The sequence below is a fragment of the Xiphophorus hellerii genome, chromosome 13 (genome assembly GCF_003331165.1).
Source record: "Xiphophorus hellerii strain 12219 chromosome 13, Xiphophorus_hellerii-4.1, whole genome shotgun sequence".
In the NCBI taxonomy this organism is placed as follows: Eukaryota; Metazoa; Chordata; class Actinopteri; order Cyprinodontiformes; family Poeciliidae; genus Xiphophorus; species Xiphophorus hellerii.
Window position 1 is genome coordinate 3485374 of NC_045684.1, and position 15637 is coordinate 3501010.

At 38.6% G+C, this 15637-nt stretch overlaps 1 protein-coding gene across 5 annotated transcripts in view; it reads right to left on the bottom strand.

Annotated features, from left to right (window-relative positions):
* Positions 1–15637, bottom strand: part of col11a2 (collagen, type XI, alpha 2) — a 46763-nt gene that overhangs the window by 2976 nt on the left and 28150 nt on the right. For all 5 annotated transcript variants that reach the window (XM_032579850.1, XM_032579849.1, XM_032579848.1 and 2 more), the window contains 40 exons: positions 15416–15469; positions 15283–15327; positions 15070–15123; positions 14823–14867; positions 14636–14689; positions 14384–14491; positions 13133–13186; positions 12996–13049; positions 12762–12806; positions 12348–12401; positions 12056–12100; positions 11869–11922; positions 11730–11783; positions 11315–11368; positions 11012–11209; positions 8032–8085; positions 7712–7819; positions 7473–7580; positions 7086–7139; positions 6926–6979; positions 6701–6808; positions 6489–6542; positions 6330–6383; positions 5980–6033; positions 5853–5906; positions 4141–4248; positions 3989–4042; positions 3786–3839; positions 3638–3691; positions 3419–3472; positions 2663–2770; positions 2504–2557; positions 1877–2038; positions 1746–1799; positions 1632–1667; positions 1496–1549; positions 1104–1389; positions 793–902; positions 407–475; positions 71–307 (listed from right to left, as the gene is read on the bottom strand). In XM_032579850.1, the coding sequence (XP_032435741.1) occupies positions 71–307; positions 407–475; positions 793–902; positions 1104–1389; positions 1496–1549; positions 1632–1667; positions 1746–1799; positions 1877–2038; positions 2504–2557; positions 2663–2770; positions 3419–3472; positions 3638–3691; positions 3786–3839; positions 3989–4042; positions 4141–4248; positions 5853–5906; positions 5980–6033; positions 6330–6383; positions 6489–6542; positions 6701–6808; positions 6926–6979; positions 7086–7139; positions 7473–7580; positions 7712–7819; positions 8032–8085; positions 11012–11209; positions 11315–11368; positions 11730–11783; positions 11869–11922; positions 12056–12100; positions 12348–12401; positions 12762–12806; positions 12996–13049; positions 13133–13186; positions 14384–14491; positions 14636–14689; positions 14823–14867; positions 15070–15123; positions 15283–15327; positions 15416–15469 (3168 nt within the window). The remainder of the gene's footprint in view (positions 1–70; positions 308–406; positions 476–792; positions 903–1103; positions 1390–1495; positions 1550–1631; positions 1668–1745; positions 1800–1876; positions 2039–2503; positions 2558–2662; positions 2771–3418; positions 3473–3637; positions 3692–3785; positions 3840–3988; positions 4043–4140; positions 4249–5852; positions 5907–5979; positions 6034–6329; positions 6384–6488; positions 6543–6700; positions 6809–6925; positions 6980–7085; positions 7140–7472; positions 7581–7711; positions 7820–8031; positions 8086–11011; positions 11210–11314; positions 11369–11729; positions 11784–11868; positions 11923–12055; positions 12101–12347; positions 12402–12761; positions 12807–12995; positions 13050–13132; positions 13187–14383; positions 14492–14635; positions 14690–14822; positions 14868–15069; positions 15124–15282; positions 15328–15415; positions 15470–15637) is intronic.

The window sequence follows — 15637 nt, forward strand, 5'->3', positions numbered from 1 at the left end:
GTAATTTTATAAAAAACAAACTGTTTAATCATTTTCTCCACATTAGGACCAGAATCAGCGCTGGACTCACAGAACAGCCGTCGATCAACGCTTTGATGTAAGGGTTGGTCTCGTAGCTCAGCTCCTCGTCGTTGGCGCCTCTGAAGTGCAGCGCCCTCTTGTGGTTGTTCTTGGCACTTCGGTCGGCCCAGGCCACTGAGCGGTGGCAGTGGTATGTTAGGTTCTGACGGGCCTGGACGCTCAGGAGACGCAAGAAGCCCAGCTGGACCACAGCTACGGGCGCGTCGTTGGAGTCCACATAGGAGAACTGAGCGGACGAGGAGAGAGAGAGTAAAGAAATGATGAAACTCAGTGGAGTCACGTGGAGAACAGAAATAAAAAGTTAAAAACTTTATGGTTTACTAACCTTACTGCCAGAGGCAAACTGACTGTACCAAGAGCCTGGAGTCTCTCCGGTCCAGGTGTTCATCTTTACCTGCAGGCAGAAACAAAAGGCGGAGCATTAATTTAATAAATCTAGTTTGAGGTTTTCATGGCAACCTGGTAAGAGAAAACAAGAGTTCGACACCCAGTAACTTAAAAATAAAAACATAGTATTGCTATCAATGTTAAAAAGTTCAAAGTGCTGATATAACATGATGCAGGTTAATCACATTGCCTAAAGAAAGTTTAAATCAGTTACGGTGGAGATTTTCTAATTTTATTCCGACTGGAAATATAATCTGATTACTGACATTGCACCTGTAATATTTGAGATTCAAAATAAAAGTTCTGTAATGTTTCTAGACTGACCGTGTCGATGCCTTTTCTGGGGTGCAGACACGTTTCTCCACTGGTGAAATTACAGAAGATCTTGAAGGAATCTCTGGAGCAGCCCTGGTTGGGATCAATCCAGTATTCTCCTGCAGAAGGAACAGAAAATTAGAGATAAATATGTTTATTCTTTCTTTTAATCAATAATATCCTATTAAGTGTTAAAGTTTACAGATTAAATCGACTTTATAAATTAGTAATTTAAAATTCTGAGCATCATCAGCATGAAACATGACTCAGATCTGCTGGGAAATGAGGCGTTAGGTAAATATTTGGACTTTGTTCTGTACCATCCTTGAGTTCTGGCTGGCTGAGGTGAAGGTCCTGGCAGGTTCGGGCCGGGCTGTCCTGCGTGCCCAGAGGGAAGCGCATCGTGTCGATCTCCTGCCGCAGTGAATTCAGAGAGCCGAAGATCTCCTCCATGCCCTTGCTGCCCGTCAGGAACTCTGCGCCGGCCGTGTCCGATGCCGGCAGGTCCGGGTCGAACTCCGGCAGCAGCTGACTGGCATCAATGGAGCGTTTGGACTTGGGGCTCCTCTGGATGGGCATCGGCTGAATGACGTCGCCTGGTGGACCCTGGATTAAGATTTACACTTTAATCCACAAACTGACCAGGAAACAGTTGATTTTTATATTATAATGTTTTTGAAGTTTATTAAACCAAACAGGAAGTAAAACTCACCGGAGGTCCAGGAGGTCCCTGTACGCCCTTCTCTCCTTTTGGACCAGATCCTCCCTGAAGGTTGTCAGAATCAGAATTATTCGCTATGTATTCACATTTATTTATTTTAATTATTTTAAAAATATTTTTAACTTACTGTTGCACCCTTTGCTCCTTTGACACCTTGGGGTCCCTGAAAATGGCAGAAATCTTAATTTTTATTAAAAGTGACACACAGACTAAATGAGGATGTCGGAGAGTTAAAACTCACAGGAAGACCAGGAGGACCAGCTGGGCCGAGCGGTCCGGAGCCTCCAGCCATGCCCTGCCATTAAACAGGATGTGGCTAAAATTATTAAAAGTTTTTTATTTATTTTCATTATGTGTAGATATTAAACCTACCGGCTCTCCTTTGGGTCCAGTGGATCCCTGCGGCCCAGTCAGACCTCGGTCTCCCTTCTCTCCCTGCTCGCCTGGAGGTCCAATCAGACCAATGAGACCCTGGTGGCCCTTCTCTCCCTTCGCTCCGGGTTCTCCACGCAGCCCAGGCAGACCCGGAGGTCCCTGCAGGAGGAAACAATGGAAAGAAAGACCAGATGACAAAATGAAGAAAAAATGGAAGATTGGAGGAAACACCAGAGAGCCTTACTGATAAAGAAAGCAAAACATGGAAGGGTTTTACAAGCGCCGTTTCCATTGAGCAAATTGGAATTACAAAAAAAATTTGCTTATTGGAAACAAACCAGTTTAAAAAAAATTATAAAAGGTTTTTGTGATAGACTACAGTGGTTTTCGGAACTATTGAAATTTGTGTTTTTTGCAAAACTGCAATGAAAACATTTCGTATCACACAAGTCATGTGATCAACAACTGGATGTTACTACTGGTGGAAAAATGAAGGAGTCAACAGGAAGTTGTGTTTCTTATTTAATGGAAACACCACAAATGTAAGATTGTGTTTTTTTCCATTAGCAGGTTATTAACAAAGTTTTGCACACAGTAGTAACAGAAACGCAGCTGCTGTCCTACCATCGGTCCAGGCGGTCCTTTCTGTCCGGCGGCTCCTGGAGCTCCTTGCTCTCCCTGAAACACAAACACATTCAGCGATGACCCAAATACGTCTTTAAAATGTTGCATCGTTGCTGCATTTCCAGATATAAAAAAAACTGAAAATAAAATCCAACTGACCACTGATCCCGGCAGACCTCTCAGACCTTCTGTTCCTGGTTTTCCTGGTTGACCCTGAGGACCAACAGGTCCAGTTTTTCCAGGAGGTCCAACGGCGCCGGAGTCTCCCTGTGAACAATCACAATTATTAATTACACAATTAATAATATCAACATTTTGCTGAGTTACTCCAGAACTCATAGATAGGAGGTTCCACATAGTGGTTTCCTTAAAAGTGTGACCCAGAGTGTAGATTATTGCATGACTGACATCAGAGGAAGGTAAACATATAGTTAAATTAAGATAAAAATATAAAAGTGTGAAAATATAGCAGTTAATGTTATTACAATGTGAATAATTTTTCTTGGAGATTCTTGATTTAGAAGAATATTTTAAGAATGTTTCCATCTTTAAGCTTTTTTCACATGATGTTTAATGATATTTATGCCTACTGTAATAGAGTCAGTTAACAAAGACTTTTATAAAAACATGTGATTATCATCATCATTGACTGTCTGGCACAAAGCCTTTTATACCCTTTGTTTCTCCAAATTTGTTTGATTACAAGTAAAATATAATTTAATGATAAAGTTCATTATCTCTCTGGTGTGATGATGAGACATAATCAAAGTCTGAATTGTCCAAAGTGCCTCCTGTTTATTTTTCTCTAGTAGAACCAAATATTTATGGATTATCTAGAATTGGAAAAGGCCGTAAAGTCAAACAGTGATCATTTAAACTGAGACGTCATGATTAGAATCTGGAAAATCAACTCACTTTGGTTCCTTTCTCTCCTTGTCGTCCTTCTGCTCCTCTTGTTCCAGCAGGACCCTGACAGGTGAAACACGAAGAAATAAAACAAAATGTTTCATGTTTTAACGTTAAGAGATCCTTTTATAAACTGTTCATCAAATGCAGAGTAGAGATAAATTTAGTTGCTTCTCTGCAGCCCTTACAGATCAGCAGTGAACCGTAAAACGTTGAAGATGTTCTTACCCTCTTCCCTGGGGGACCAGGAGGTCCATTCTCTCCAGGAGGTCCCGGGGAGCCCTGTGACATAGGGAAACAAAGCGATAACATTCAAGAGACGAAAAGATTAAAATGTTTCCTCCTAAAATCTGAACTGCTTCGTATTTTTACTGACCGACTCTCCCTGTTCACCGTCCTCTCCTCTCTCACCTTTGGCCCCATCTTGACCCTGAAAACAAAGTCAGAAATAGATTTTATGCTATTTTAGCAAAACATTTAAGCCAGTATAGAGCAGCGGTGCTAAAATAAATTAACTGCTATAAAAGAAGATCTGAAATAAAAAGAAAAGATGCATTAAGAATCCTAAAAGACACTCACTCTGGGTCCGACCTCACCAGAGGGGCCGGGGTCTCCAGGGAAACCAACAGGACCCTGAAATTGGTTGGAAAAACAAACGAAGGTTTAAGATTAGAATGTTTTAATTCATTCACCTGGGTGTGTGTGTGTGTGTCTCATTGTGTGTGTCCTACTGGGTTTCCTTTGGGTCCGTCGTCTCCGGGTCGTCCTCTTCCTCCTGCAGTTCCAGCAGTTCCAGGTTGTCCAGCCTCTCCCTTCTCTCCACGCTCTCCACGAGGCCCCTGTCAACGACAACACCACTCTTCATTAACATGCAGACAAGACTGACCAATCAGAGACCACAGTGACTGCTGACTACCACACAGAGGGTCTGATCTTAAAGGGGCAGAATTATGTATTTTCCAGGCACAAACAAGTAAATATGTTACCTTTAGTTCTTATAAAAATGCTAAATTTGATGTTATAATTTAACATTTTAAATTTTGCTTCTGTCTCTTTAAAAACTCCTTCTCTTTCTGAAACTCTGCCTTCAGGAAGTCATAACAACATGGCTCCTCTATTAACCCCAACAACCTTTTTATCAGTGTTGCACTGAGGAGTAGCTCCTATAATGTAACCCAACAGGGATTTGCTAATTGCTGCTGGCTAGTCTGAAGGAGCTGAGTTGTGGAGGAGGGCTGATCTGTAACGTGGAAACTCTGAAGCTTGGATTCTGGAGCTCCAAGGAGGAGCTGCGGCCTTGAAGGCGGGGCTAGGTCCACCCAGGCGTTTTGCAGAGCTGAATGGTTGCCATGGAGATTAAAGGATTTCTCAAATATGCATGACAGAATCAAGGCAACACTCCAGGTGTGTTTTTGATGAGATAATAAGCTTAAAAAACTATTATACATAACACTGCCCTTTTAAAAGATTTAAATAAGGAATAATAAATTCCTTGTGCAAGAAAAAAAAAATCATGTGAAATTAGTGGGCAGGTTGCAGGAGATCAACAAAGATTGAACGTGGAACAGATCACTGGTCTGAACCACCTCATTTAAATAAAGATTTGTGAGAACTACTGGTTGTCATGGAGATTGTCAGAGAAGAGCATGGTCACAAAACATGAAGTTAGAAGCATAATAACATTTAAACATCAATAAAAATAAAGCTCTAAACTGCTGTATTTAGCTCTGCTAGCTTGTTTTACCCTCCGTGTTTCTCTGGCTCTGGTTTTCTGATCTCTGGTGGCTTTTGATTTTCTGTTTTTGTTGAAAAACATGCTGCAATTTTAAGTTTAGTCGGTGTTTTTTGTTTTGTTTTAATGCAGCATTCCAGCTGCATTAATCTGTCTGACCAGATATTTTTGCCTGAGCAATTTGCGAAGCTTGCAGAAAATCTGCATCACCTTTTCTGGGCTAAACAGAGACGCTGCTGCTGCAGGACATCCAGACCAAACGGAGTTATGCTGCCATAAATGATAATCTGCACTGGAATTATTATATATCCTGCAGCTCAAAGTTGTCACTGTTGGAGGATGTTAGTCATATATTTTATGTTCCAAATATTTTGACAATCATTGTCTTCTGTTGTTGTATCTTTGCCTCCTGCTCCCCACAGTGACTGCAGACACGTTTGAGTCACTTTGTGTTTATGCTACACAAAGACACAGAAATATCACTCAATCGGATTCGGGTTTAATAAATCACATTGCACTCAACACATTTCCAAATCCTCCTCCCAGTTTTTTCAAATGTCAAATGATCAACATACTGTATGTCCTGCTCATTTTGCTGATGCAATCCTGGCTGCACCTGCTTTGTATATCAGCGCTGCACTTGCTATCAAGTTTGCACCTGTTTTTAAACACGTAAACTTTTTAAAGATCTAGTTGGATGCAGGTTCTCACCTTCTTTCCAGGCTCTCCTCCAACACCAGGCGGTCCAGCTTCACCAGGTTCTCCCTGTGGAGAAAATATGGAACATTTTAAACCTGTTACTTTATTAAAATCATAATTTTTTCCAAAAACACTGCACCTTCTCTCCAAGAGGTCCAGGATTGCCCAAACCACCAGGAGGACCTTGAGGACCCTGAAACACAAACAAAAAATTAATTTAATTAAAGAGAGGTAATCTTATGATGTTACATTTACATCCTAATAACAGAAAAAACTAAAAGATAATTTTTGTTTTACTCAGTAAATCATTACATGATCATTTACTTTATGAAAAGTAACTTAATTTTTTTTTAGAAATGTCCAGCAGCCTGAACTGGTTGATACTCTTGTTGTGTTTGTTCTTTTCTTTGTTTTAGTTTAGTTTTAAACTTTCCAACAAGTTGTACATTTTTTAGCAATGTTAATGAAAGAAACGCTCTGAAGACTCACGTCGGCTCCGTTGGGACCAGCAGGGCCGCGAGGTCCAGGAGGTCCTGGTGGCCCCTGGAAACAGGAAGAGGCTTCTGTTTTTATTTTGATTGTGATTTTATTTTAAAGAAAAAGTCACATCACATGTTTCTACAGTAATTAGTGTTCTGTGAAACTCACCATAGGTCCAACATCGCCTGTTTCTCCCTTCTCACCAGGCGGTCCAGGAAGACCCTGCAGAACAGAACATAATGTTAAATAAAAACTCTTCAGCTACGAAGCTCAACGGAAAAACTTCACAAACACAAAACTGTAGATCAGATCACGTCTAAAAATATGATGAATTCTGGAATAAAGAACCAAGAAAATCATCCTCTTGGCTTTGTTTCTACCTGCAGGCCGATGGGTCCCGGAGCCCCTGGGAATCCTCGAGTCCCATCATCACCTTTAGCGCCAAACGGCCCCTGCTGGCCCCTGGGTCCCAGTTCCCCATCTGCACCCTGCAGCACAAGAAAAGACGTGGAGATAAGAATATGTTGATGAACTCAACCAGCAGTCTAATCCAGAAACATCATGTTTAAAAAATCTGGAATAAATAAATCAAACTTTGAACTCACAGCAGGACCAGGCTGACCGACTGGACCCATTGAGCCCGGTGGACCAGGAGGACCCTAACAAACAACAACATAGAGAAATGAAACAAAGAGACAAGATTCCTTTGAAACATGTCACTCTGATCATTACCACTAACATTAAGGTTTTATTGAAGTTACTCACATGTTCTCCTTTTCCTCCCTTGGCGCCTTTCTGACCATGTTCTCCAACCTCACCCTGAAACAAAAGCACATTATTTTATTTCATTATAAAATCAATTAAATTTTATAATTTAATTATAAAATGCCCAATATTTGACTCACACCTTTGTAATTTGGCTTATTTTCTGTTTCAAGAGTTGCATTTATAATTCTGTTTCAACTCATTTCTTTAGAGCATGTAGGTTTATCTTATTATCCAGATTAGCATGTTGCTAAAGAATTTGTTAAATATTGTCACTCTGCATAAAGCCTGACATAAATTTAATCATCAGGTATAAACCAATCCCAGAACTTAGTAAGCATGTTTAGGAATGCCAATCTTTAATAAAATGAATTGTGAGTTTCGGACCTTATCACCATCCTCTCCAGGTACTCCAGGTGATCCAGCAGGACCTGGCAGACCCACCGGTCCTTGAACTCCGTCTCGACCCGCTGGGCCAATAGGTCCTTTTTCTCCCTTAACAGAAGTTAAGATGAAAAACAATAAGTTTGGGTCAGTTTTCCTACAGCTGCACAATGTTTTAGGAATAAGATTAGCTATTATTCCCACTGTCAGCTCCAGATACGAAAAACGTCTAGATGACTCACTGGGACTCCTTTCTCTCCAGCTGGTCCAGGAGGCCCCTGAGGACCGGGTCGGCCCGGAGGCCCCACAGGCCCGGCAGTTCCAGCTGGGCCCCTCTCACCAGGAGAACCCTAGAAAAGTACAAGAAAACAGATTAAATCACAGTAGAAGTTTTTTAATGAGGCTGCAACGTTTAGATGCACTGCAAAATTCAAACACTGAAAAAGATTTATGCTAAAATTAGACTTGATCTACATCCACAGCTGAAAAACTTAAATATGAAAAAAGAGTTCATATTATTAAAAATATGAATATAAATATCTGAGATGGTTAAAAAACGTACAGCAGGTCCAGGAGGTCCAGCAGGTCCTTCTCCTCCTTTCAGTCCTCCACCACCCTGGAAGTAACATCAGGAGGAAGAAATCAGGTTTTAAATACTCACTTTCTGTAAAAAGGAAATCTGATTTCTGCTAATCAGATTATTTTAATAAGATCAGATTCTCTCAAAACCAACTTTGGCTCAGATGCAACTTTGCATTTTCTCACCAACTGAACCCTGTTTGAAAACAGCAAAACCTCAACACTTAACTTCATACAACTTAATATAAATTAGCTATTAAAACAGATTTTTCTGCATTGCAACCTTTTAAAACCATCAATGCATCTCCTCAGGTACATGATGGAGTTTTGACTACAAGCAGGGCAAAAAGCAGCATTTCATTTATAAACTGATTAGTTTATACTACTACACAATTTAAGCTACACAATTTAAAAAAACATTATTCTTGAAAATTGTGATGATGATACTGGTTAAGATTACAATATTTTCTACAAACTCTTTTCTTTCTTTTTCATCCCTCCATTTCATGTGAGCTTTAGCATCACAACAATCTAAGGCACTAATGTGTTGCGGTCGTCTGGCGTAGTTAAAGTCCATCCAACTGGCCAAATGCAGATTTTAATGCATGAATCATGAGAGTTAAAATGGAAAATTCTCCCAAAAATAGCATCTATTTAGTTCATTGAGATTGAAAAATTACAGTCATTGACATTTAGATATGGACTGTGAGTTGATACTGTGCAGCTTTAAACAGAATAAATACTTTTGTAGATACTTTTTGTAAAAATGAGAAACAATAACATGCTGTATATGTTCACATTGGGATATGTTGCATATCCATCATGTCTAATTCAATTTAAAATGAGAATTAAGATTCAGCAGCAGCTCAGGCTGAACTAAAAGACACAAAACGGCGACTGAGACCACAAACTCATTTGGGAAACAGGCAGCAGGTGAGTTTGTTTTGTTGTCTGTATGTTTCTGGATATGGAGACTGTGCCCCAGTTCTTGTTTTACTTTTGGTGCATTTCATACATATCTAGTTAGATACTTGTGATCTTTTGAAGATTTAGCAACACCAGTTTTCTGTATTTGTATTGATTATACTCAGTGTTGGGTAGTAACGGATTACATGTAACGACGTTACGTAATTTAATTACAAAAAAAGAGTAACTGTAATTCGTTACAGTTACAATGAGAAAATATGTAATTCAGTTACAGTTACTTCCGAAAATATTAAGAATTACAAATTTAGTTACATTTTAAAAAAAATATGAACAAAAACCTTTGCGAAATATATAATGATATTTTTATTGCTTTGCGCCCTATATCGCCGTTTCCCGCTACGGCTCCTTGTCTCTATCATGTTTGCCAGCCGCAATGCCACTGATGGTCCATCCTGTGCTGGCGGAGCCTCCTGGAGGAACAGCGAGCAGCGGACGGTTCCATTTCAGTTCAAGCAGCGCATCAAAAATGACAACCTTCCAGCACTGGAAATATAAGGAGCATTTCATTTACATATGTGAAAATGGCTCAAATTTAACCGTGCAGTGCAAGAAGTGTTTGCCGGCTATCAAGAACTTGTCCACGTCGAAGCAATCTATGTCAAACCTGAGGAAACATTTAGAGGTAAGTGCAACTCACTGATAGACGAAGCGTATTGTTTTACGAATATTTGACTGTTTGGTGTTGATGCATGACAAACGTTGGAATCTATTCTTTCCCATGAGACATTGTATGTGCCAGTGTTATGGTTTTCATGATGAACATAAAGTAAACTAGAAAATTCCTGAAGAAATTTAACCGGGGCCTGCCAAAGTGTGCCCGTCGGTTTGGACCCAGCGTTCTGATGCTAAAAATTAGCATCAATGCTAAGCTTAGCTAAATAGTAGTCATTAGCTTGTGGAATTTTATCACTTGCTTCGCAAGTCAGTCACTACTCTCCTTATGTATTGCTATGGGCAGGCCCCAATTAATGCTACTTTGAACATATAATTATTAATCATAGTATATTTTTCTTCTATCTTTTTTTCTCTCTTTTCAGAGGAAGCATCCAGGCGTTCTTCTGAAAGGCACGTTTAGTCCATCTGATACTCGGGACCCATCGTCCATCTTAATTCTTGATGCACTGTATTGTGCCGTGTTTAATTTTACAAGCAAGGGTGTGCAAAGAAAAAATCACGAAAAATAAAATGTGATGTAAAAGTCTTACTTTGCTTATTTATTACTAAACTAGAGCACTTCATTGTCATTGCACATGTATGAAGTAATGAAATGCAGTTTGGCATCTAATCAAGTGCAACGTGGGCAGATTGTACAGCATGCAGTATTTAGAGATAAAATGCAGTTATTCACAGCTAGGGTAAGGAAAGATGGTTGATAGATATGTGCAGCAGAATAAATAAAATACCCCTAGGGAAATGCATGTATGTGCAGAGCCACTGTAGATAGGGCTATACAAGTGCGAATTGAAGAGGAACACTGTACAAATGTTGGGATGGTACAGTAAGGTATGGATAGAGGGGAAGGAAAGACTGGTCTTTGGGAAGAGTTCAATAAGGTGACCGCTGTAGGACAGAAGTGGTTTCTGAACCTGCTTGTGTTAGTCTGCAAACTGCGTAAATGGTAGAGCCTGGGGGAGGAGCAGAAAAGAGTATGGCCCGATGAGAGGAGTCTGAGAAAATCTTACATGCCTGGTGCTGGCATCTCTTCTTGTGGACCTCCTGTGATTGCCTGTCAGCAATTCCCTCTCAGCTTAGTGCTCTTTTAAGGTTCCCACTCAGTTCTCAAAAATTAAATGTTGAACATGGGTCAATACTCATTAAAACCTCAAAGTAATCAAAAGTAATCAAAAGTAATTAGTTACATTACTTTTTAAAAGTAATCGAAAAAGTTACACTACAATTACATTTTAAACAAGGTAACTTGTAACTGTAACGGATTACATTTTTAAAGTAACTTACCCAACACTGATTATACTTACAGGGGTTCCAGGAAGTCCTCTCTCTCCGGGGAAACCTCTCAGACCCGCAGGTCCGTCTTTTCCAGGACCTCCTGGAGGCCCGGGGTCACCCTTAGTGCCCTCCTTTCCTGACTGACCAGGAAGTCCCTGCTCTCCAGGTGGACCAGGGGGGCCAGGATGGCCACGCTCACCCATGGGGCCAGTTTCTCCTGACGGGCCCTAAAAGGATGGAGGTGGAAAGAACAGAAGGAGAAAATTATTAAAGAAAAATAACATTACAACAAAAAACTGATAAAAGTTAAACAAGATGAAACCTCAGCTCACCTGAGGTCCAACAACTCCAGGTGGCCCTGGGGGGCCCATTTTACCCTGGAAACCCTGCAGAACAGAAACTGAATGAACAGATAATCCGGTTCTGTGCTGCTAATTTAGATTCCAATAAAATAGGATCTCTATACAATGTTTGTTAAGACACACAATTAAGATTAATTGAAGCAAATTCAACACTATTGTTTTAATCCAACATTTTCCTCAAAAGCTATTTAATTCAAATTGTTTATAAAGAATAAAATCATTGCAAAAATATAACAACTGCAAATAAACTGAGAACTTTAGTGTGTTTTGCTCTGTTTGTGTACAAATATAAAGAGTTTCTAACAGTCAGAAGATCCTCAAATGTCACTTCACACATCTGGAAATGTTTTATGACAAATATATAAAACTAATATATAAAACTTACAACTTCTCCTCTCTGTCCAGGATGCCCAGGCAGTCCATCCTTTCCTGGTGGTCCCTGTAATATTATTATTAATAATAAGTAATGAAATAATTAATTTCACTAAAAGCTACTAAACCATTTCATTAAAACATTTTCTTACAGGAGGTCCTTTGGGCCCCGGGAAGCCGTTGGCTCCCTGAGGTCCAGGCAAACCCTGGTGGGGACACAGAATATGATCATTGTTAAGAAGATGAAAGTGGCTGAATGTCGTATAAATGTTTATGTTTGTTAGATAATAATCAGAGGAGGGTTTTCTGTAGTGAATGGAAATATTAATTAGCACTCACCCTTTCTCCAGGAGGACCAGGAGGGCCGTCGCTTCCAGATGTTCCCTAATTAAAACACAGATAATTAAACAAACACTAACAAATATTAAACAAAGTATTTTTATTTTTTACCATTAGCTTCAGTCTAATGTTGTGTCAGAAGAGTTTAGAGCAGAACTCTAGATAAATAACATTAATCAGATGCTATGGTTTGGGCTACGTTTAAAAAAAAAAAAAAAAATAATAATAATATTAATAAACAGAACATTTAAATAAAGTTCATCTGAACAGTTTAGATGAAATCATCACAAACCTTTGCTCCTGGTTTCCCAGTTGATCCTCTCGGCCCTCTCTGGCCTCTTGGGCCCTGAATGTTAAACAAGTTTCAGTTAAAAAACAAATAAACAAAAAACTATAATTTAAATATAAAAAAATGATATAATGATAAATGATATACCAAATATTCTCGTATAAATAAATCCTAGTCATACATGACATTAATATTGCTACATAAATAATAATAGACTCCCTACAGAAACATATTTTCTTTGCTGACCCCTGGAGGTTAAACGTTGAACTGCGGCACCATCTATAAGTGATGCTTCAGGAGAGCGAAGGTAAAGCAATTACAGTTATTTTTTTGGGTTCAGTGCAGTTAAAGTTTTGCACCCTTTGCTGACAAAATGACAGCTTTTATAAACTGGACAACTAAATTAATTAAAATTACCGTTGGTCCTCTTTGTCCTCTTGGTCCTAGTTTTCCAGTAACTCCCTGATTTAACAAACAAAAAACCTGAATTAGATACTTAAAGTGCATGAAACACAATTTGCAGAGCAAAAAAGGGATTTGTTCAGTTTAACTACGCATAGAATCACAATATTACAATATTAATGTAGCTGCAAATAACATCTGATATTGTCTGACATTAAAGTTAAATTTTTCACAGGACTAAAAACTTACCCTTGTTCCCTTCTCTCCATTAGATCCTGGGAATCCAGGGAATCCAAGAGATCCCTAATAAAAGTAAAAAAATGTATAAATATTGGCAGTGATATGAAAAAAAAAAAAATTATTCTCAAGCTGTATTTTTTTTTTACCTTGATTCCTTGTCTTCCAGGATATCCAGGAAGTCCAGGTACACCAAGTTTACCCTAAAGTGGAAAAAATACTTGCAGTAATTTCATAACTGCTACATAAATCCATCAATTTTCCATAGTTATTTCTATTATTGTTAATTTCTGTTACATCTGTTAAAATGATTTAACAAAGGCTCTGGTTGTAAAGTTAATATTGTTAATATGTAACCTTAAGTTACAGGTATGTCTCACTGAGATTAAAAATCTCCTTTTAAAGAGACCTGGCCAAAATTACAAGAATATTAGACAGAATTATACTCTATGAGAAGTAATGGGTAACACATCCACATCATGTTTTTCTCATTTAAATACAATAAAAGAAACAAATTGTCTTGACTAAAGTGACACAAACACAGGAGGGTAGAAAAACATTATTATGTGTCTTTATTTAATTGCCCATAAAAAAGCAAACATAGAGTTTAGTCCAAAATTATTCTGACCTGGCAGATTTAGACTTAAGATTATTTTTATTCAACCCAGTTTGTGTCTGAGCAGGACTGCAGCTTTTGGGAAATCAATACTTGTCAGTGGGAATCCTGAGACTTAAATCCCTCAAAAAATAATAAAAAATGTAAAAGGAGTATCAATTTCTGGGAAAAAAACCTTTTATTTACATTTTATTTAAAAAATGGCCTTCTCAATGATCAACTGATAATTCTTAGAGGGATCAAATCCTTCTTACAAAAAAAAAAAAAAATAGAACCTGATATTTAAGAATAAAAATGGTTTAAGTCACTGGAGCAGTTTTGATACAGAAACCATGATGTACCAGCTGACCCTGAATGCACCATTAAAGTGCAGCTTTTGTGAAATCCCTAATCCTGCATGTCTGCTGCTGTGCAGCATTTTGGCTGAAATTTGTCCAGTAGCAGTCTTGGTTACATTTGAAGTTGTTTAAGGTGAGGAATTAAGTAAAAGTCTGAAAAATGTGAATCTTTGGTTTGGGCCACATTTTTTTCTTCACTGTCACAGCAGCTGACAGAGAAACATTAAGGTTCCCAAACTGGAGACTTCAGTGAAACTACAGAGTCTGCCGTGTTTTTCTGTTACGTTTTAAAGTTTCCTGATGGACTACAGTGTTGTTCACTTAGTCCTCAAGATAAACATTCTGCATCTGCTGTGGTTTAAAACAACATTGTTTCGAAACATCTCTTTAAACATGAATGCCACTTTAAATAGATACAAAATTAAAGATGAATAAAAGATTCATACCTTCTCCCCAGCAAGGCCAATTGTTCCAAGCTCACCAGGGGGTCCAACTCGACCCTTCGGCCCCTCAGGACCGTCCTCTCCTCTAGGTCCAGGTACTCCAATCTCACCCTACCAACAGGACACAAAATAACGCCTTTAGTATATATAAAGAAAGCAACAATAAACCATAAAACTGATCAGTACAATGAAGACGTTAAATAGTTAATTTATTAAAGATTAATCCAACCATCTAGGATGTATAATTCATTTTACCCTCTCTCCCTTGACACCAAAATCTCCCTTAATTCCTGGGAATCCATCTTCACCCTGAGGATAAAAACACATGACAATAAAGCACAAGTCTTTATTTTGTATTATTGTTAGTCATCTATGGATTAATATGTCATGTTTCTGTGATCTGCTACTGTTGGTGGCATTAAACCATTAATCAAGGACAAACCTTCTCCCCTTTGTGACCCTTTAGACCCCGGATCCCTTGAGCTCCCTGCAACCAGAGGATCATTTTATCAGTGACTGAGATAGAAAATTACAACTGACTAATAAAATCCTTTGAATTGACTCGGTTTATTTTACATTGCAATGCAAAAGATCTCCAAAAGTGAATTCAATTAAAACTTAGCAAAGGTTCAGTAAAAACAATGAAATTTTAAAGAAGTTTTGGTAAATTGTGAATAAAATGCACTGACCTTAATGCCACGAGGTCCAGGATAACCAATAGCTCCCTGAGGACCGTTGGGACCCTGAAGACAATGAGTTGGAAGAATATCACACAAATTAAGGCAAACATATTTGTTATTTTCAAAGACACTCTTTCTGTAACTCTATGAACTTTAAAATGCGTTTTATGAAAATATATTCAGAACTCTGGTTGATAAATCAGAGAAACTGAAGGTACCAACCTGATTTCCTTTAGTGCCAGAAGGCCCCTCCTTTCCTGGGTGACCCTGAGAATAAATGAAATAGAGCCTCAGCCTTAGTGTTGGCTATATTTATTTAATCTAAAAATAAAATTATTAATCAAAACGAACTTACAGGAGGGCCATCAGCTCCTGGCATTCCTGGCAAACCAGGTTTTCCAGTGGGACCCTAGAGAGAAAGTTAAGATGGTAAAAATCTAAAATTATAAGTAAAAGCCATTAAACCATCAATCTTTTTAATATAGACACATTATCCTTTTCAGGGTTGAATTGTCTGCAGCTAATAGGTGAATAGGAAAAGTTGCATTTCAAAAGTATTTTATATATTAATAATATA